We start from the raw sequence: 23,436 nt of genomic DNA, 5'->3' as shown, positions 1-23,436 counted from the left end.
ACAAATAGAATTTTAAAGTAGTGATTTAATAAGACTGGACCAATTATATAATTTAATTACTATGTGTTCTTAATTCCTTTTAATATTTAAATATGAACTGACTGCTGTTAGCTGCTTAGAAGTACTTTTTTGTGTACCACTAACATAATAACTTATTTTCTAATCCTAGAAAATGCATTAATTAGTCTGACCTATAAACAAATTAAGGACAGAGCAAGGAGAATTTATACTTTCTAATTTCTTTGGTCTTCAGCATAATGTTCTAAATTCCTGCAGTTGCATATTTCAATTTGAAGTTACCAGATGATAGTAATGTACCATGCTGCTTCCTAGGGCAGATATATTTTACATCTGTAACCTAGGAAATCCAGGAACAGATTTTGACCACTTAATATCTAAGCTTGAAGCACAGATAGGCTTTGTTTTTTCTACTCTTTATCTTTTTACTTATGTGGTGTCATTAGTTCCACTAATTCTTTAGAAGAATTTGGTAGAGCTGTTGAAACTTTGCAGACATTCCTTTATGAATGATATAGTTCCCTCTGGAAAGATGTTGCTTGAGTTTGTCTGAAGTCCTACATGTTTGGTACTAGTTGGAAGATAAACTCATATTTGAAAGTTTCCAGTCAAACACGGTGTTTCACAAACGAGTTTCGCTGACTCTGCCATGAGCCCAGACCTGGAAAGAAATAGCAGGTGAAAATGTTCTAAATTGAAGTTCAATACAGAAGAATGAATCAGTGGTGTAGAACTGTTGGCAATTTTGATTAAAATTGTTTGCTATACCAAATATGTTTTCTTCTAATTTATTTTCATTCATAATTGACTATATAAATTGACCTCTCGTTAAACTGGAGCAGTAGAATGGTGCAGTTGCCCTCGGGAGATCTGAATTAATAATATTCTCTAAAGTGCTGTGTTGCTTTGTTTAGCCATTGAGGCATTAGTAGATAGAGGGGATATGAGAGTTGATTTACTCTCAAGAGAGTAATGTATAAGGTGCCAATATGATATTTTAAATATTTAGTCTAAGTAAAATAGAACTAAACTTTACTTAAAACTTGCTATGAACAGTAATCTCTGTAAAAGTGGCCTGAGTCTTGTAGGGCTGCCGTGAATGATGAAAAAAGATGCATGACAGTTCACAGAAGGCAAACGATTGTAATCTTGCTCATCAGCTTGGTGACTTGCCCTACAATGTTACCTTTATTTTCACACTATTGCAGTTTTAGCCTGATTAGAAGATACCAGATAAGGAAAAGGCAGTATGGCTGTTTTAAACTCTGGGAAATCTGTCAAAGGGAAAGCTTTACAGAGCTCTTTACACCCATTGTCACTCCAGCTAAGTTTTCTGAGGAAATGGTAGTGCCAGAAAGCCATCTGTAAATTGTGGACTGAGATAACTTTCTTGACTGAAATGGCTACTTGTTACTTACTTTTCCTTTTTGTCTGTAGCAAGGAAATATTCAAAAGGAGCAAAGCACCATGTCTCACTTTTTGGAAATATTTGCATCACTTGGCTTCAAATCAGCATCACAATACTTAACTTATGAGTAATGTATTGTCTGTCTGTTGAATTTGGAGCTAAAACTGCAGACAATTTGTGGAGGATAATTATAGAATGCTTATGATCAGTTCTTGGTAAGGTAGTCATCTTTTCCAAGGTGTGAGCGTAGTTATGTAAACTGTTTAAAACTCTAAGTAAAGAGGAACTCATTCTTTGATTTTATTAATGTTTATTAAGTTCTCTTTTGTTTTTTTATGTCATCTGATATATCATATTTCTTATCTAACTGTTTGTGTAACTGTTTGGACTGTGTTTTCTTGTCTGGAAAGTAAAACTTGAGATTTCAGGCATAAGCTAAATGTGACTGCTTCAAGACAAATAGATTGCAGAATGAAGCTTCTTTAAGCTGTTCTGACTTAGTGAAATAATTCTTCTATCTTAAATCATATGCAGTCCTTTTAATAAATAATTCTGCTCTGGGTTTTTTGGGGGGTTTTTGTTGGTTTCTGGGGTTTGTTAATGGTTTTGTAGACCATGTGGTTAAACTTTTAATCATTGGCAGGGTCCTCCAGATCTACAATCCTTCAAGTAGTAACACACACCAGTGTTGCACAGCAATAGTTGAAAGGTTTCTGTTGATAATGACTCAAATTATCGTTTTGACCACCCTGTAAACAATATTTTAGAAATAATTTGTTTGGTTTGTATTTGCAACTATCCCAATCCCCAGTCCGAGATTTCTTTTTATTTGATTTTGTCATTGTTTAATTAGAGCACACTTATGAATTCCATGTTTTGTGGGCCATGACCCACATTTTGAGAATCTCCTAAGATTGTAAACATCATTTTCCTTCAATGACAGTTGTGTCTGTGTTCAAGAGGACTCTGTAATTAAACTCTCTGATTTGAGATTTTAAATGCATTCCTTGAGACCCTGGTGGCTGATGTGTAATTTATAAATACTTTTTCAGTCTTTGCTTCTTTGTACTTCCCCAATAACCTTTAATTATATTGAGATTATACAGAGTTGACAAATTCATAGTGTCTCACCTCTTTTGCCTATTGTCTTATTTTACAGTAGCTGCCAAATTACTCAACTACAATGCCGGTGCTATCTTTTCTTTTGATACTGTTTGGATTGTTCCAGTTTTCTATGTTTAGTGATGGAAAAGCCATGAAATATACAGTTAGAAAACAAAGCAGATGGAATTAATAGCACAGAAAGCAGATTGATTTAAGAGCACAGAGTAAAAAAAAATGATGCTTTATAATTTTTCTGTAAAACCATATAACATACCCATTCTAGTTCATATTTAATTACTTTATAACATGATTACAGTGTGGAATGCTTGAAAGAAATTTAAGTCTCAGATATATCTCAAATATGTAATGTGGAAATACAGTTTCTCCACTCACAAATGGGAAGGAATTTTTATTAGAGAGAAGGAAGCCCAAATACTTATGGAATATGTTTGAAGGATATCAGGCAATAAAAATTGCCTAATATTCAATAAAAGCTAGTATGCTACCTCAAACCACTTTGTAATGGTATTCACACTTCAACAGAAAATGAAGGCTTTACTGGAAATGTTAATTTCTACTGACATTTCAGATTTTCTGTTGAATATGTTCTAGGTTCATGACACAAACCAGCTGAAGTGTATGCAGCAGAAGATTTACCTGAAGCAAAAAAAAAAAATTGCAATAAAATGTTAATGTAAGATTCTTTTCATATTTAATTCACCTGCTTAAACTACCATACTGGGCTTTAGGAGGATATGGTGTTTCTTGAAGGAGTTTCCAATGTATGTAAAAGCAAGTTAAAATATTAAAGTTATAGATTTGTCCCTGGTGTTGGGTTTTTTTTAAGTATTTCGGATTAAGACTGGGTTTTTCAGTATTTTGTGGGATTTCATGTGTGTATATAGAGAGGTTAATGTAAGGCAGCTAAATGTGAATGGTAATTTGGAAGGTGAGTGAGACACAAAGTATTTCCTGTCTGCCTTCCATGTTTATATCTTTTAGCCATTTTCTAATTAGGTGATTGCCTATAGCCTAGAGCAAGAAATTGCTCAAACCTAGACTCATGCTTGAATCAAGTTCCACACAAAATGTAGCTATAAGAATATTCTGACTACCTGAGGCATGCTATTCTATGATATGATTTTCAAATTTTACTTTATTTTCTGTGGAGAAGAACATGAAGAAGTGAAAAGTTTAGACCATACTGCAATAGTCAAATCAATGTATTGATTAATGTTTAAAATTTGCTAAATCTCTTGTTACTACAGAGGACTGACTGTTACCTTCAAGTGTCCATCCTGAACATTTGTCTGCTTCAGAAAATTTGAAAACGAAGAATGCCATCGTGAATAAATAAACTTTATTATTTTCAGGACGATTTTTTCTTAAGTTGCAAGTATGCAGTTATTTAAAATGAGTGGGTGAACAAAAGTAAAGTTTTTTGTGGGGGAACCATTACCCCAGAACTGAAATTGTGCCTACATCACAATTGGTTTACTTGGTATGGAAACAATGGTGAATCCCCATCCTAAGGCAGAATTAGGTTGTAATCCATCCAAATTAGTAATGAGCTGGGAGAACACTGTCCCTTTGCTTTCTTCATATATCTTTAAATGGCCTTTTAGACCTGAGACTTCCTTGTTTAAGGAGGACTTTAAGGAACTGGGTTTTGTCTGTAGAAATGTTTAGTCATAGCTGTGATTCAGAAAGTGTTCTGAAGAAAGTTACTGTAACTTTGTATTTGGTAGTGTAATAACTTGGCAAGACTTCTTAGGATTTTATTATTTCTTTATCTCCTAGGTAATGGTTCTCCTGAAACAGGTTTATGCTGTAAAAACAAAGGTTTTCTCTAACGCATCTACACTGTGCATTATAGACGAAAACTTTTCACTTGTATTTCCAAATAGTATTTTACCAGGAGAAGAGTTAATACCTTTGTAATCAAAAGGCAGTAAAACATTAACGGAGAAATGTTAATTGAGTGGCTCAGCAAAAGTTAAAATGTTGCAGTTAACCCTCATCTCCTTCACAACCATTGTCTCAATCAGGATTTATTCAATTCATATGCTGCCTTTTTTTATTTTGTAAAGTTCAGTCATGTTCCTGCCCCACCTTCAGCTTTTCCTGTTTGAGGCCCAACCTTTTTAGTCTGCTTACTATAAGACAACTGCTTGACCCTTTAATAATTTTGATTGTCCTTCTCATTCTCTTACTTGCTTAACTTCTGTGGATGCCACAAGTCTTTGAGTTCACCATTCAGGCAAACAGTTCTGGGTTTTATTGCTGGGTAGTCAAGGATCAGAAGCTCATGTCTGTGCAGCTACAGCACACCATGAGCTGTGATCATCGTGGGGAAATACAGTCAGAATAGTTGGAACAGGAATTATCCCCAAAACAATCTCAAATCATCCCAGTAATGTGAAGAAATGGATACTGTCAGAGTTAACCCGAGTTTTTTTACTCTTTCCCTCTTCCTAACTAGTTTTTGCTATTAGTGGAGATGTACTAGCTAAATTTAAAAGTAACCTGTCTGCTATTTTTCATCTCTCTGGGAAGGAAAGTGTGAAAGCTTAAAAATCATCATTTAAATGACAAGTGTTTCCTGTTGACAGGGATAGCTGGGTTACCTGACAATGTCCCCTTTGCTCTTGGCTGTAGCTCGAATTTCAAACTGTCTCTTGGTAGCAAATATAGCTGTTCTGCTCAGCTTAAGAACCCAGTAAGCTGGTTGTTGATTTTCGTGTTGCATTTGAATAAAAACAAACAAAAAACCCACACACTGGCCTTAGCACTTAAAAATGAAATATAAAAAGGAGCTAATGTACAGGCTTGTTTCCTCTACTATTTGTGGTGTCTGTTTCAGTGTTTATTGATGCTCTTGTAAATTTGTGTAAATTTAATCTCTGGTAAATTTGTGCTCTGTAAATTAGTGGCCTGACATAGGACCTCACTTTTAGCCAGTGCAATATAAAGAAGATAATTCTGAATCCCTAAAAAGCACTAAAACAGTGTGGAACTGTGATATTTACTAAGTGAAACAGTCAACAACACATTGCTGTCCAAAGCAGTGCATTTTAGTAAGTCCAGGAGTGGCATTGAAATGATGAGTGTCAGGGTCTTACCCACAACAGTTTCCGACGGCGCAGGTCGATGCAGGCACGGTTCTGGCAGTGTGTTGTCCTTCCCACATCCTTCCTTGTGACAGGCCTGGTGCTTGCCAGCCCCGTGTTGATCTGTTCAAGGACTAAGCCACGCAAAAGCTGATTGTCCATGTAATCTTCTTGGCTGCCCAGACCAGCTCACGAGAGGGCCAGACAAGTGACACTGCTAATGTAAGGGAAAATTGACAGCCCAGTGTCAGCGTTGGCTTCAGTAGCTGTCAAAGGGTTGCATGTTAATATTCTGGAGTTGTTAAGGTATGTCAGATGAATGCTTTTTGTCAGGACAAAAGAAAAAATAGACTTCTTGTAGGAGCCATTTGCTGTTAGCAACTACTCATAAAAAGGTACTTGTAGGAAATGCTGGTGGTGTTTTTATCAGCCAGTGGTTTGGCCCCTTAGCACCACGGATGTCCATGCTAGGTGCATTTTGTCATTTAGGCATGTCTTTAACTGCAAATTGACTATAAGCCTGTGATCCCAGTTTTAGTTCAGGTGGTGATTCTCTTTTCTACTTTGGGTATGCTCAATACCTGCCAAAAAAGATAGAAAATTTTGTAAGACTTCTTATTTGGCACTAAATCCACATTGTATGAGGAAAGTACAGAAACTGAATTGAGTTTCAGAGTGAGTAAGGTGTTTCGGAGCAAAAAGTGGCGTTGATAATTTTCCAGAGGGAATGGAATTCTTCTCTCACTGTACAAATATACAACAAAAGATAGTCCTCTGCTTCAAAAAGCTTTCAGCCTACTAATCAATTACAAAAAAAAAAAAAACCACAGAGAGAGAGGGAGAAGAAGAATAAGGAAATGAAGTAGTTTTCCCTTAACAAGACCTCCTCCTAAGGGCCATGCAACATCACTTTTGGGGACATGGACAAAATAAAGCTTCCATAGTGCCATGAAAAGTAACATTGCCCCACTGTTATGAGGCAGGAACAATGCTTCCTGAACATCTTGTGTGCTTAACTGTTCAATGTTACTATGACTCTCAACAGGTCTGACAGAGGAAGAATGGTGTTCCAACATTATGTGAAAACCTTATATTGATAAATGTTTGTTAGTTGCAAATGTCTGAGTAAAGCAGTAGGTTTTCCTTTGCATATTTTGTACATTGAGCTTTTCAAAGACATGAAGAATTTTGTCTTGATTTGTTTATCTGGATTTTTAAAAAATAATGTTATCAAGTTATGCAATTATTCCCACGGCCACTTGTGTTTATCAGTAGCATTCTAGGTAAATTCTGAACAAATTACACTAATCAGTAAAATGTCAAACAGCAAGTGCATAAAACATGAGAATCTGAAAAATATCATCAGTAGCATGTTTCTAAATTAAAATTTCCTTTAAGAATAGCTGATCAGTAATAGGATTTGCATTCATATAGTTTCTCAGAGTAGTCAATTTTCATAATTGGTTAGTTGTTTAAATTCAACAATTAAAAAAACCCCAACAAACAAAACAGTTAATCTGCAAGGCAGCATCAGAAAGCAGCATATTCCACTACTGTGTTGAATATGAATGAAGTTCATTTACAGAACCCAGAATGCTATTTTTGTGGTAGTTGAATAGCCAGTTGTCAAGGAATACCAAATGTTTATTGAGAAGGCTCTTTCTCATCTCTTGGGATACCATACTTGCAGCACAAAGGTAGCCAGCTCATCTACACTGTGAGGCACCTTTTGAAATTTCATTTTGTGCTTGTGAGGTGCCGTGTAACTTTAGGGTCAGGATTTACAGCACAAGAGAAGCTACTGGCAAGTCATAGACTCTACTAGCATTAAATAGCACATACCAGCAGAATTAATTTTATAATTAATAAAGTTTATTATGGTAGGACTGACTTGAAAAGAACTTGTTTACATTACAGAGTGCTGAATGACACTGGCTTAACTGTGGATTTCTTTGTTGTTGTTGCTGTCTTTTCAGTTGGTTTCTGTTAGATTGCCTTAGAGATGGTACGTAAGGAATGAATGACTCCCTGCTAGAATTCTAAATTTTATTTTAAAAATATATTAATACCATAAATAGAATATGAATTTATTTCTGTAACAACTTTACTTAAAAGTGAGGGATAATGATGTACAGCTTTTTTAGTTAAAACTTTCTAAAGCTACTCCTTTCTTTTACTCCTTCAGAAATAGAGGAAGTTTCATTTTAACAGACTAGTGTATGCATGAAGCAACAGAATATATGCTTTGATAGTTTTGCAAGAGCTGTTGCCAGTTGCAGTGTGGTATTCATGCATTGTCTCATTTCCTTTCCCTCTGCTACAACTGTATCTCTTTGTAAAACACTGAATCTTAAACTGCCTATATAGTTTATATTTTTCCCTTAAATATATGAAGTATTCTGCATTTGTTGTCGTTTATTTTAGGAGAGCAAAGAATGAAAAGGGATGATGATGCTTCATTCATCTTGTTTCATTTAATCTTTCCCCTCTGGCTATTTAGCTGTGCTTATTGTGAAATTTAAATATGGCTCACATTGCAGTATCAAATTATACAGGACCTTTTCTCAAATTGGACATATATTTGAGCTAGTAAGATGTTTCCACTTTGAATGACAGTTACGTTACATCTGTTATAGGTCATCATTTTCTGCAATAAATACACAAAATAAATTGTCTTAGTGCAGGTCTTTTAATGCCTTCCTTCTGCTATATGAAATGTAGAGTTTTTAGTAATATTCTTTACTTTTTTGACAGCAAGTTTTTTAAATTAATGACTATGCCACATTGCATTTCTGGGACTATGTAGTTTCCCTAGTAACATGTCAGAAGGCCTTTGTTGAAGGGTTCTTAAAGCCCAAAGAAATTGTAATTTTTCTTTCTCTATTATTTTGTTGACTTGTTGATATCCAGTTAGGAAGGACAGAATTTTCCATGCTCAAGTCAGATGCACTGTTTTTTTCTTGTTTTGTCATAATGAATGGCTGTGCTGGGTCAGCAAACAGCTGTAGCCATCTTGCATCTGATCTGGCTAAAAAGCTCTGGGCAAAGCAGATCCCAGTTTTGTTTTGTAACTTAACTCCGAGGAAGTGTGGGTTGACTGAACTACTCTATTTAAAAAAAAAAAAAAGAAAAAAAAGGACTATACTAGATCTATACTTGTACATCTGTGGATGTACACTAGTCTGCAAAGTGTGAGTAAACAAAATGACTTGGTGCTACATGAAGCCAAAAGACTCAGAGGTGTCTGTGTCTGTAGAAGGCTCCAGAGTGAGCTTTAGCTGCTCCAAATGTCTCCTTGGGAAAAGGGGTTAGCAGGAGGAACGCTGGCTCTGAGCTCCAGTGTATTAAAGCTCGTTACAGATGTTAATGATTAGAAGCAAGATTATAGCAAAAACTTCCCAGCTGAAGGACTTGGAGGTTTTTTAAGTCCTATGTTCAGACAAATCATAAAATTATCAAAAGCAAATAATAAAATTCTCAACATGGCAATGGGGTAATTTTCTGATAAAACAACAGTCTGTACACAGCTTCAACTCTGACTTGTTGTTTGTCTTAATTCTAGGGAACAGCTGAAGTTAGTAATTATGGTTTGATTAAAAATTATTTCTTGATAACATTGTTTCTTGGAAGCACTCCTAATTACATCATTTGGAATAAAGGTGTGTTTATTATTGGAATAGACTGAATTTTAAGCTGTAGTCACTAAAATAAATTGGTAAGCATTAAGCATTATGTTGGTTTTTTTCCTAATGACACAAACCCAAATAAATAACTGTAGGATGTTTGTTATCCAAGATGAAGATCCACTGTGTTACTGCCTTTCTGGGAGGTTTTAAGTTAGTTTGAGGCTGTCATTGCTGCTGGATAAAACAGAGAACCTCTGCCAGCAACTGTTAGTGTCCTCTGCAGGTGAAAGATACTGGCAAAGCAGCTTAGCACTGTGGGGATAAATCTCAATTTGTCACACCTCTCCCTTCTCAAGTTTAGGAGTTGATTGTAATGCAGTATTGTGTGTTTTAATGCTGCTTTAGCAAGTAGGATGTACAGTTATTATAACTGAATTTAGGGAAAAAATACCACTCTTCTGCACATATACCTCTGATACCACCTAATGCTTTAGTTACAAAGGCATTCCCAATATTGTCAGCTGGTTTTCCCTGTTGCTTTTATGAAGGCCATCATGCAGCAAGAGAAGGGAAAATAACATGTGTTATTATAGAACAGCATAGCTGTTTTTTTCTTGCCAGTATTTAGCACTTTTTTCTTATTTTTTACTCTGTGTTTTAAATGTATTTGCTTAAATAAGAATTATGCTGAAATCTGGTATCTTCTCCTTTATTAAGTTTGCTCTAAAGGATTGCTTCAGTTATTTTGCACATATTTGCCAGTTCAGCTTACATACTTTTCAAGTATTCCTTCTAATTTCAGTGGCACAAAGCATGTGCAATCAGGATGAGAACTCTACTTCGCTAGTACACAAAATACCACAGAATTAATGAGAATACTTAGTGGGAAACATGAGGTTAAACATGAAAGTTATATTTCATACCACTCCCAAAATATCTTGTGGAATCCTCAGAAACCAACTGTGGGGGAAGCAGAAGAACCACAGTAAGTACGAAGTACAAGGATAATGTTAAAAGAGTGAAGTTGTCATGGAAACAGCTCCCAAACGAGCGTAACCACAAAGGCAGCACCAGACCACAGGATCATAAAGATGCTTCAGCAGTCAGGGTTGAACCCTGGCCTCCACTTTGGTAGGAATAGCATTTGCTTGTAGGAAATAGAGGCACTTTTATCTGTATTTCTATTTCAGGGTTGTTGTTTTTTTGTTCCCCCCCCCAGCATTAAACAGGGAAACTGAATTTAATTAAGTTCTTTTTAAGTAGAAGAAACTGTACAGTAGGGTAGCTGTGATACATTTTGCAGGCTGGGAAAATGATTGGTTGATCAGCTGTAGTTCAAGGGTGTAGCATCTTCTGTGGGAGATACTTCCTTTCATTATCTTTGGAAGAAATCGTCTGTATCCGTCATTTCAATGAGTTTCAGCAGGTATAACTGAAGTTAGCTGTTCTTTAATTCCTTGGGCCAACCATATCTATAATTAAACAAAAAATTGAAATTATCTCCTTTTAAAAAATTAATTACTACTGCATTTTCAAACATCGTGCAGTGAAGATTCTTGCAAAAAACAACCTCTTTGAAAGGACTGACTCATCTTAATTTCCAGAAGTCTGTGGTGGTTGCTGTCATCTTCATTGGCTGAACTTGTGGTTTATTGTTAAAATTGTAGTTTATTATTGCAAGAGTAGCTATTTGCTCTTGAATTCAAACTGATACTTTTAATTATATTTTTTAACATTTAGTGTTAGAATTAGTGTTTCCTTTTATCTTACTAAGCTAGACTTCTAAAATTCACTGATGAAGAACACCTTTCCATGTTTTTGAAAAGAACTTTGAACATTTGATACTGGTCAATCATGCAGGATTTTTTTAGTTTCAAAATGTACAGGAAAATGTTAAATATATTATAGGAAACTTAGACAAAAGTCCACTGTAGTTGTTTCAGTAGGCCACACTACTTCTTATATTTTTATTTAATAGAGCTGCTAAAATTTAAAATGAGAACATTTTTCCCCCTTAATTCATATGTTCTAAGAAAGATTGAAATCTCTGCTTTGCAGTAGCTCAGAGAAACAGCTCCTGCCTTTGTGTTGTACAAGGCCAGCCTTTCAGTACTGTCAGAAAATTGATATGGAGCTAGATCTGACAATCCCAATTCTACACAAAAGTGGAGCTTTTTATGTGGGAAAAACATCTTTTGCTCAATGGGGATGTGTGTATTTTTCCCCTTTTGACAACTTTGATGATCCATGATTATGACTATATGGTTTTGTTGAGAAGAATGAGTCAGAAAGGAAAAGCTTCTTCTTAATTGATTTGTTTTGCTGCCTGCAAAGCATGCAGTGGGGGTTATGTAACATCTCACAAGAGATCAGGCATCAGGAGGAAAGGTTATGAACAATTTTCTATCTCTTATCTCAGCTTTGTTCCTGGCTGGTTGAACAAGAGGTGAGGGATGTACTTAATTTTTTTTTTTTTCAGTTGTAAATATTGTTTAATTTTCAAAGCTGCATTGCACAGGAGATGCACATTTGGGAAGGAAGTGTTTGCTGGTGATCCGAAACTGAAACAACTCCTCACAAGCAGGGCTGAAACTTCATATTGGTCATCAGAAGATGAAAGGCTATGTGTTATCTCTGAGCTGTAATCCTATTACTCTGGAGCAGTAGCTCTGCTCTCCCTGCTGTCCAGGGCTGGGGATATGCAACTTCTTGGCCTAGTGCCCAGATAGTAAACTACCTTTTAATATTCTGCTGTCAGTCTCTTCACAAAGCTTCTGCCTCTAGAACTTACATTTAGTTATATGATACCATGCAAAAATCCACCATTGTTAGGGAGGAGTCACTAATTTCACATACTTGTAGGCCTTGGTTTTGTGTGGAATGGTTATTCTTCTTTCTTGAGTCGTTTTCAGATTTCTGCAATGCTTTTGTGCATTAGAGGTACATTGCCATTCCAGTGTAAGGGATGTAGGTTCAGACAAATTCATTTGCAGGTTGTAATTTTTAAGATGAATTATTCTATACAAACCTGCAATCCATCTTTTTCAAAGTATTAGAATTAAGTGTGTTTTTCTGTGCATTGACAGCTGACGAGACTGTGCCATCCCTTGCAAGAACCATGCTGTAACATACAGCTGGTTATTTCCTTGTGCATTCTCTCTCCTTAAATTCAAATGTTTGCTGTAGTAACCTTCAATACATAATCCAAATAGGAGTTTTACTAAAAGGATTGCAATATTTGTGTGTTGTTGCATGTAACAGTTAATAATATCCATGTCATCTTGCATTAATCACGTCTTGAGGGAATGAGTTATTCCAATTTGGTTTTCATCTATTATGTATGTATCTTTGGAAAAGATCAAATTTTGTTAATGAATCCTTCTACCCCTTTTTTCCATGTCTGCACATAACCATTGAAAATGCCCATTTGGATTTCTTAGCATAGGACTGAGATTTAAGTCATTTAATCATAGTCACAGAATCAAATGTATTTAAGCAGAGCATTTGGAATAAATTGAATTAGTAGTTGAGAGCTAAAATACAGGAAGAAACGGCTGGGCTACAGCTACTCAGAAGTTCTGCCCTTTCAAAATATGTCCTGTAACGTAAATGGCAGGTTGACTTTAAGTGTTGGTGTACCCAAATGCAGAATTTCCATGTGCAAATCAAGACTGCTTCTACAATCATTTTTGCTTTGGCTCTGACCTTTGAAGAACGTTTTGTGGAAGGACAAAGACTTCAGCCAAAGTTTAGAAAAAACAAACATGCCCACACGAAGTTGCAAGTGCTTTTTGTTCCTCCTAATCCAAAGAGGTTTTTTTCCACTGTACAGTACAGTGATTCATAAATCTTGTGCATGAACAGTAAAATCCTTTCCTACACTGTTCAAAAGAGCACATTACTTACAGTAAGTTAAATAGATGGGTATTTTTCATAGAGTGCATTGTGGGGTGGAGATGACTAATGCCTTATTCAAAAAGAACTTTAAAAGTTACAATTTTTTTTTCAGGTGTAACTAGATATATATACTTTTAAAATGTTTCATCAGTCCTCAGAAATAGCCAGTGGAAATATGCTAATTCTAAAGCTTTTTTCTTTTAAGAGCTGGAAGAGAAGTCTGGATCTAGATCTACAAAATTTTACTATTTTAAATCAGACCAAAGGCAAACATTTGTTTTGTTTATAATTGTTAAGATGCTCATAAAGATAATCACACTGTCTGTATAATAATTCATGGTTTGTAATGAGGTGTTTTAATAGACCTGCCACAAGGAGGAAATCGTAGAAGCTTACTCAAAGCAGATTTCAAGTTACTTTAAGCAAAAGGATCTGGGAAAAATCAAAATACAAAGTGTTCTGTCAGTAGAAAGAAAACACTATATGCTGTAAATGCAGCAAACTCCTTAGCATGTAATCATTCACACTAACTTAACAATGCCTTTCTTGCTCAAAGGTGAAACTAAATCTGGAAGCAGTAACATCTGTTACCTGATGTAGATGGCTTTATTTAAACAAAATATTATTGCCATTATATAGTTTGTAAGCAAATCTGTGTAAAAATTAATTTCAGCTTTTTTTTTTTAAGTATCTGTTAGGGTGCAGTGAAGAGTGTGTGGCCATGCATGCTTCAAAAAAATACATTTACAGTTAAAATTGGAGTTCTTTAGAAAGGTGCTTTAAAAACCATTTTTCTGCACAAGTAAAGCTACCAAGTCTAATTCTGTTGTGGTCAGACATCTGTTTCACTTCTTGTGTTTAATTTACGGTGCAGCTCCAGAATAGGAAGGTTGTTCTTTCATTCTTGCTACAAAGCATGAAAGCAAAACAAATGTTGTTTGCGTTACTAAGCAGACCTTTTCCTTTTTATTATTAGAATGTGTGTTGGAAAACTTCTCAGTAGTTGGTTTTCAAATGATGTTATACAGATTACTTATCTTTGTTGTTAAACATGGGAGGACAAATATTGAGGTTGGGAAGATTTGGTTGTTTTTTGTTTTGGAAAGAATATTGAGATAAAAAGAAATGTAATGGAAAACCTTTACCCTCAACATGAGATGAATCAGCTGGGACTATGCTTTATAAGTGTGTTTTGCTGTTACTGCTGTTTTACTGAATGTTAATATAAATGTTTATCTTTAAATATTTTATTATCTTTTACCACATTGAGAGAATTATTTATAGCTGTGCAAGTAATAATATTTAGACCTTCAGAATTATTCTTAAGAATCCATACTTACTCTCTGATACCAGCTTTTGTCTGATGTTGGGATAAAGTCATTAGGTGACAAAGTTCATGTTTTGGGATTTTTGCTGTGTCCTGTCCTGGGATCATCCCAGATAGGTTTGGGGGCATGCACAATGCACACCAGCAGAGACAGGATGAACCACCTTGTGATGCTGCACATCAGAAGTTGGAATTCCCCCTGTAGGTCCTTGTCTGTTGCTGCTTTAGAGAGAGCCTGTGCCCCTCTTTGCCATTTAATTTCATTTGAATGTCAAAAACTCAATGGAGTAAATGTAGGACTTTGTTTCATGGTCTTCACATACAATGGCTGAAGTAGACTTCAGTCCTGCACTTCCTTTATTCAGAAGTAACTGCTGGAAATGTCACTACTTGACAAAATAGTGGTTTTATGATGGCTTGAGAAAAATGCACTTGTTTAAAGCTTGCTGCAGCTTGAAATTGAGCATTTCTTCAACCATAACTTAAAAGAGAATTTTTAGAGAGTGTATCTATTTTTTTGTGATTAGGTTTCATCAGTGTTCTGTTAATAAGTATTATTTCCTGGTTTCTGAAATGTTTTGGTATTTAAATAAGTCACCCGACTTGTCTGTAATTCCTTATGTTTGAAAAAAAAGCCAAAGAATATTTAAATGCACAGTAGAAATGCCTTTTCTTTTCCTTGGGTACCCAAAATCTTGTTTTCCCTTTGCTTGTTTTACTTGTCCCGTACTTGTCCCTGTCACTGCAGCAGCAGCAGGTCCCTGGCGTGTGGGTGAGGAGTAAAGCAGTAGAGGCTGCAGCATTTGCAGTGCCCCCCTTCCATGGGTCCCACCTGTGGGAGTCCTCCCAGGCTGCTGAAGCAGAGGGAATGAAATGCCAGACAAAGCAATGATGGCTTGGCAGCTCCTGGAGCCCCTGGCTGGAGAGGAGCCTCAGCTGGTTCCTGGGGGAGGATCTGCTTCTCTGCCTGGCTTTGGGAACAGCGGTGCTGCCACAACGTGGGGAGAGTCAGAAGGGCAGAAACAGAGGGTAGAGGCTCCTTCCTACTCCTTGCCACGTGTTAATAGATGGTGCTTGAGGAGCAGCACATAACTTTACCTTAGTAAGGCAGCAGTTATCCTGAGCTATTGATGATGGTTTACAGAATGTTATGAGAATTAAGTATTTTTACATTTTTGTCTTTCATTGTTTCTTGGCCTTGAGAAAAGTTATTAAACCCTTTTCTGCTAGATTTTATCTCCTCTTTAATATGCAGGGGTTCTCTTTCTGTAGAGGAGGAAACTGGAGTCAGGAAAATGGTAGAGAAGTATCGAGAGAGAGTTGCTTTATTTCTGGGGTTTTTTTGCTGGTGCCAGTTTTCTGGTGAAATTCTTTTATGTTTGCTCTGACTTTTCTTTTACAGGCTCAGAACAAAGAAACGAAAGTTCTGGCTGCTGCGAAGGTGATAGATACTAAATCAGAAGAAGAACTTGAAGATTACATGGTGGAGATTGATATTTTAGCATCCTGTGATCATGCTAATATTGTCAAGCTCCTAGATGCTTTCTACTATGAAAACAATCTGTGGGTAGGTATTTTTCCTTTTCTAAATGTTTTTTCTTATTTCAAAAGGTTATTGAAATTACACTTTTTTCTTTATCAAAATATTTGTCAGATTTCATCTGGGTTGTCACTGTTGGGATAACTGCTCAGTTTCAAAACTAATTTGTAAACTGAGTATGACTTAGGAAATTGTCACTGCAGAATTGTGCTACCCTGAGTCATTTGGTCAGGGGTTTGAATCTAAAATGTGAAATTAGCAGTTCATTTTGTGTATTGAGAGAGTTCTCAGCTGGTGCTTATTTGTGACAGCAGGACTCAGATTTCAATTACATTAGCATGATTTTAAGTGAGATTCAGAATCCACACCTGAAAAATAAAGTGCTGGAAAGGTCAGCCTGTGAAGTACATACTTTAGATGCCAGCAAATTTCTTGGCACCCCCAGGAAGGACAGTTTCCCAGGACTTGAATAATAATTAATTTACTTAAGCCCTGGGTATTTGTACCTTGACGTGCAGAGAGCGTACGTGGGGCTGCACGTCCCTGCTGTGCTGGATCCTGGGTGTTTGCTTGGATAGCTTTAATTGTGACAGAACGGTTTGCACCTGTAGGTAATCCAGTGCAATATTTATAGGTGCTTTTGGAATGGTACAAAGAATACATGAGTATTAAGAGCTTATACTTCAAAAAGATACCTAAAACAAGTAAAAGATGATTTCCTGGGAGTCTTACAAATAAGCTTTACTCTTTGAACAAATGGTGGAAGTGTAATACCATGTTTCCTGATACACATTTGTTTTGCTAAGCTCAAAAGTTGGTGATCTCAGTGCAGAGTAAATTATTATATAAAACAGTGGAATAGTGAAAAAATTTCTATGCATAAAGCAAGTAGGCATAGAGGCACAATATGAAACTGAGTGGGTAGACTTCACTGTCAGAATAAAGATAGAAGTAAACACTTTGAAAATAAAATTGGAGCTACATAGTTACAGTGAAATGCAGGGGCTTGTAAGCCACAAGGCTAATGATGTGGTAAATAAACAGAATTTAGTGAGGGCAAAAAAGAGAAGAATGAGAGTTGGACATTAAATACATGTTTGCTTTCCAAGATTAGAAACGTAATTTCTCTAGCAAAGAGACCTTTGTCAGACCAAACTACAAATTTTAGAGAAATAAATTATTTATGTACAATTTCCCACACTTACGTACTTGGCACACAGAAGCATGTAAATGGAATAATGTTTACAGGATTTACAAAGAATTGCATTATATAATATATTTGTTGGTACCATTGTTGTGGGGATTAATTGCAATAATAATGTGAAGTATATGTGACATAAGTGGTGCATATATAAGTGTTGTGGTACAAGGTATACTTTGAGGTTTCCTCTTTTATCGGCAATTATACACTGATTTTAAAATTACTTTACAGAAAAATAAAAAATAACATACTATTTCCAAGCATATTGACTGTTGAGATTCTGACAAGAAATGCTTCTTAGCTCCCAGACAGAAGATTATAATTTATAGTATCTAAAGTTCAAATTAAAGAAAGAAAAACACATTAGGAAGAGTGGGGTGTCAATCTTGGATGAGATTACCTCTTCCTTGCTCTCCTCATTCTCTTTGTCTCCTCTCTTTCTCCTTTGTAGATATTCTTTCTGTCCTTCACAGCAGCATAGTTTGTACTCAAAAACAATTGCAGTATATTTTTGTTTCAAATGGAAACTCAGAACTGGGGATGGACTTGTTCTGGTTTTATTACATTCTGGGATAAACGCCTTGAAGTATTGTAGGCATGAATGAAAATAAAGGAAAATTAATGTAAACATCTGAATTTAGTAATTCAAAATGCTTTTAAGAGCATTTTTCTGTATTTTCATCTCATATGAAACAATATAGGAGATAGCATCAGTTATTGGGAAATTACTTGGCTCTTGGACTTTTCATTCAGAGATTATAGTATAGAAGTAGAGCTTAATAAGCAAGAAATGAGTTTGCAGGGATTATGTAAATCACATTACAAGGAGTAGGTTTAAGCTGACTGTGTCATTATGTTTTATAAGTTTTATTATGCTATTTTATAGTTGGATTAAAACTTTTGTCTGAGGGTCTCGAGGCATTTTTCAAATAATTTGCTTGAGCAGCACAGCCCTACTTTTAGCTTGGTAACAGTACCAGTATTTTGTTAGTAAAATAACTTGTTGAGGCTGAATAGTCTGAAACTCTGATCTCCCAATAATGCTCCCTTAATCAATGATTCAGTTCAGTGGAACTATTTAATTTCTAATTTCTGTATTTTTTTATTTGTTTATATACAGATCCTGATTGAATTTTGTGCAGGAGGAGCAGTAGATGCAGTAATGTTGGGTAAATAAGTTATTTCAAATAATAATAATAATCCTAATACCTTAAAGTGATAATATATACTGTAAGACTTATTTCATATGTGTATTGTTTTGATATGCAAATATTTATGTAAAAGATCTGGTCTTTAGCATCTCTATGTACCACACAAAAGAAACAGTCTCTAAGCTATCTAGTTTTTTCACAGCTCAGATAGGTAGGTATACATAATTCATAATGATAAGGGGGTTGGGTTCAAGGAATAAAATCTTTACTGGAAGGGGCAAATATTCTAAGGTAGAATTTTTTTTTCTGACATGTGATGCTTAGAATCTGTCAGATTAATTAGTTTCCCCATATATTACTACAGTGTTTGCTATGAACATGTAACGTAAAATGCAAAAATGTTGTGATTATTTCTGTCTCTCTCTTGTAGAGCTTGAAAGGCCATTAACAGAGCCACAGATCAAAGTGGTGTGCAGGCAGACACTGGAAGCACTGAACTACTTGCATGAGAATAAGATCATCCACAGAGATCTAAAAGCTGGCAATATTCTTTTCACATTAGATGGAGACATTAAACTAGGTAAGCCTGTAGCAAATAAAACTCTTTCCTGGAACTTGGCATGGTCTTTTAATTGTATTTTCCTTAAGCTGTAGTTTGTCAGGGTTTGGTACTATCAAGGAAAAAAAAAAAAAAACAAAAAAACTTGAGCAAATATCCTGACCATACTTGTCACATCTTTCATACTTCAAAATCAGCACAAGAAGTCGTCATAGGCCTTACTGTTTCTTAGTATAAAGTTCCTGATTATACTTACCTTCACTGTGATAACATCAGAACTTCCCTTTGAAGTTGTTAATTTGGAAAGGGAACATTCTTCACAGTCACCAAAAAGCAGTACCTTGTACTGTTGACTCTTCCTTTGAGAGAGATGTAATAATCTGAATTACCCAGCTTAGTTTTCCATTCCTTTTTCATTTTTTTGTTGCACTGAAATTAAGACAGAACAGTCTGGAACAAAATACAGCTTACTATTGTTGATTTCTGGGTTTTTTTAGATCTCAGTTTAAGCAGTCATCCCCATTTTTAGTCTGATGAGGATTCCTCCATGCAGAACTGACAAAGGGCTGCTTGTGGTGAATAGCATCCCTTCATTCAGCCAGGAAAGAGCAGGAATTATCTGGATCCACTTTGTTTCAGGGGAAAATGTGTATAAGCTGTCAGCCTTTACAGTGGCTCTACCCATGGCATAGTTCCATGACATGCCCACCCACGCTCAGGTTTCAAAGCCTTCCCTCTGCATGGGATCAGTGTGATCAGTTGTATTTCTTTGGGTGCACAGAGGGCAGAGGTAAGGAAAATCAGAATATTGCCAAAGGGAACAGGGGCTCTAAATTTGCAGCCTTGATACAGACTTTCCTTTTAAATGGAAGCAAGATATGTCCAAATTCAGAAATATATCTCCTGCCTAACTCATATTGATCACAGTATCAGCAAGGTATTGTGTACCTTCTCTATTGGAAAACTGAGAATATTTAAGAACCTGCTTTGCTGTATTGATCAGTTCAGTGTGATTGTGATTTTCCATGGATCCCTTCTGTACAAGATTATTCCTTGAACACACAATCCTTGCATCTGGCTTTCTTCTAGTCTGCAGAGTACTGTAACTTTACTGGTGTAGCTTTTCTTTGGAGCCTGAACATTTAGTGATGCACTCAGGGTCATAGTCCTGATGTTTAAATGTAATAGAACCACTGTTTTAGTTTCTTGGCACTGCTGTAAAAGAAACCACAGATCATAGCAGGAGTCTCATGGTCAGAGGGAGTAATTTGTTTCAGTTCATCCCCTCACATGACCTGGCTTCTCATACAGACTTGGAACTATTTTAAGATTTTGTCAAGCTTAGCTGGTACACAGCACCTTGCAGGCTGTCAAGATACTACTTAACAGTTCAGACCACAGGAGATTTCTTCCACACGTGCATTTGCTGATGCGTTCAGGTTTGCTAATTAAGAGTTCTAAAAAAAGACTTGATGTAATTATGAAAAATGTACAGCATCCTTTGAAGGAACATTTTACTCCTTATAAACTACTTGTATTTGGATTCTGTTACACAAAGAAATGGGTAATTCCTTGTTTTACAGAGGTGCAAATGGCAAGTACATTTCTTTTATTGCAATTTATTTTTATATAGATATGAGTTTTATTATTTCAACACCTGTAGTCCTCAAAACTTCAGTGTTTTGCCTTTGAACCAATAGATTTTAGTCCTGATTTTTTTTCCCACAGAGCAAAATTAGACTTCTTAAGTATTGAGCCCATCAAATAATTTTGTACAGATTAAAGATGTCAACATATGGCTCTTTGTCCCTTTGCTCTAATCTCTAGATCTTCATTAACAAAATTATATCTATTATAAGCATACATCACTTAGTTAAATGCCTTCTTTTTTTTTTAGTGAGAGATGTAGTGCTTTATAGATAACTAATTGCAAAGAGGTAAAGGGGTTTTTGGGTAGACATTCCATGAAAAGTACATATGCAGATAAATATTTCAGATATTTATTATAAAGTGAAAAATCACATGGAAAGAAGCCTGTAAGATGAAGGGGAAATGTAACTTTGTGAAGGTTTGAGTCCTGAAATTAAAAATTGAACGAGTTGTTGAATTAATGATATAGTTGATGCCATGTTTGATGAATACAAACTTCATAGGCTAAAGAAATTAATTTCTACTTAAAAGAATTTAATGCACTTTTTCCTGCAGTAAATACATATTTTGCTTTTGTCCCATACAGCCCAACAGCAGCATTATGGTTTAGGGGTTTTTTTTTAGAAATGTAGAATATGTTTTATTCAAGATCTTTTATTATAAATGCTATAAAACCTTGGCACTTGGCTATCAGAACACAAATATTTTTACCTCACTTTGAATTTTTAATACTGAAGAATGTTTGCTCTGGAACATACACCATTTTAAAAGACAGTTGTAAAGTAAAAAAAATATAGTATGTTTTCCACCACCATATTAATAGTATTTTACTGTTTGCTTTAAGCGGATTTTGGAGTATCAGCTAAAAACACCAGAACAATACAAAGAAGAGACTCCTTTATTGGCACACCATATTGGTAAGTGCAGTCTTTTGCTGACTTTTTTGTATGAACTAGTATCTTAGTGTTACTTTTAATTTGATATTACAAGCTTGATAGATACTGTGTAAATGTGCTGATGGTGGAATGTGCTTCTTGAAATGCTTCAGTGAATGTCTGTGTTTAGAACTGTTCTCAGAACAGATCAAAACACATTTTCTCATCTGGAATTTTGTTGCTCTCTTTGCAGGATGGCTCCAGAAGTAGTAATGTGTGAGACCTCTAAAGACAGACCGTATGATTACAAGGCTGATATCTGGTCTCTTGGCATTACTTTAATAGAAATGGCTCAAATAGAGCCACCTCATCATGAACTAAATCCCATGCGAGTGCTGCTGAAAATCGCGAAATCTGATCCGCCGACACTGGCACAGCCTTCAAAGTGGTTTGTATTTTACTGACAGCTTCCCCACCCCAATGTAAGGCATTCTAAGTCATTTGTTTGCTAAATTTGATGAGCACAGCCCTGTGGAACTTTGTGGTGTAGTTTTATGCATTAAGGCAGGTCCATACAATCCCAATATATGTTTGTATATGTGTATATACATCTTCTGACACAATTTGAACTTTTTTTCTGGTCATAGTTATGTATAGAACCTTTTATACAGAAGTATTTTACAAGCTTTGCCTTAAAATGTATGTGAAATGGCTTTTTTACAAATGTAGTAACAGATCTGAAGGCCATCTAAAAAAGATTGAGTGAAAGGAAACTAGAGCATTTTTATACTAAGAAAGTATTTTTAAAAGCCATTATCTATTTGGTCAATTTAATATCTTCACATGATTGTTAGTGATATAGCAGATCAGGTGTATTAATAGTCCAGAGCAAAAAGTAAATTCTTCTGATAATGGATAAACCTTTTAAAGATTGTCTTTGTGCTGAATTGCTCTCGGCATTCCTGTATTCCTTTTGTGTTTTCCTGAGTCAATAGCAGGACTTGGAGTTTCAGTGTAGATTCATGTGAACCTAAAGAATATTTCAGTTTGTATGCTAGCCTGATGTTAAGACAGAAGAACAACCACTGCCTGTTTGTTTGTTGTGTAGGTCATCAGATTTTAAAGATTTTCTGAAGAAATGTTTGGAAAAGAATGTAGATGCAAGGTGGAGTGCAACTCAACTTCTACAGGTAGGAAGAGTTAATTGTTCAGAACTGTTGTTTAAAGGCAAGCATATTTTGTATTTTTTTTTAAAGCAGAGCAGTATTATAGTAACTACTTAAATATTTTATAATAAGGTATTTGTCCACAGTCTGTTTTTAAAATTGATCCTTATTTGGTAAAATTTGATTAAAAGATACCAAGCAGAGGTCAGGTTATTAATTATATTACAGCAAAATATGTTCAACTAATTCCTTTGTGTAAGTAACTATACTTTGATACTTACAATGGGTGAAGGAGTTGTTTAGGTCTGTGGCCAGTTGCTGACAGGTGTTTTTAAAGCTTTAATGCTCAGCCCTCCTCTGTAATGCTGTCACTGCAGAACAGCTGAACAGGAATAGATGTGACCAGGTACATTTGATTGTGTTTAACGTCAGCACCCGTTTGCTTTATCCACAATCCATCTGGCATATGCTGAATAGATTTAAGTAGCAGGGCCAGGCAGAGAAAGAAGATTCAGACAGTAGGAGAAGAACAGGTTCCTGCTTGTTCCTAAAGAAAAAGATAGAATTCTAGTTCACGTTAGGGAAAGTTGTAGTAAAGACATTTTTTCTGGAAAGTGTATTTTCTAGATAAAGCTTCTCAAGAAGTAATTTAACTGTGGAACTGAAATGAAACATAATTCCAAGAAAAATAACCTCTTTAAAAATCTTTCTACTTCTGTTCTTTGGATTGTGAAAAAGGTCAGTATAAATGAATCATTTGTATTTTTAGCAAGTTTTTTAGACTACTTATACAGTATATTTGAA

General features: G+C 35.5%; 1 protein-coding gene across 3 annotated transcripts in view; it reads left to right on the top strand.

The window, feature by feature from the left end:
• Window positions 1-23,436, top strand: part of SLK (STE20 like kinase) — a 49,410-nt gene that overhangs the window by 5,132 nt on the left and 20,842 nt on the right. For all 3 annotated transcript variants that reach the window (XM_053984338.1, XM_053984339.1, XM_053984336.1), the window contains exons 2-7: window positions 15,893-16,057; window positions 18,352-18,400; window positions 18,813-18,962; window positions 21,436-21,508; window positions 21,720-21,914; window positions 22,575-22,656. In XM_053984338.1, coding sequence (XP_053840313.1) covers window positions 15,893-16,057; window positions 18,352-18,400; window positions 18,813-18,962; window positions 21,436-21,508; window positions 21,720-21,914; window positions 22,575-22,656 — 714 coding nt within the window. The remainder of the gene's footprint in view (window positions 1-15,892; window positions 16,058-18,351; window positions 18,401-18,812; window positions 18,963-21,435; window positions 21,509-21,719; window positions 21,915-22,574; window positions 22,657-23,436) is intronic.

This window comes from Vidua macroura, chromosome 8 (genome assembly GCF_024509145.1).
Source record: "Vidua macroura isolate BioBank_ID:100142 chromosome 8, ASM2450914v1, whole genome shotgun sequence".
NCBI lineage: Eukaryota > Metazoa > Chordata > Aves > Passeriformes > Viduidae > Vidua > Vidua macroura.
This window is presented reverse-complemented; position numbering and strand designations above follow the sequence as displayed.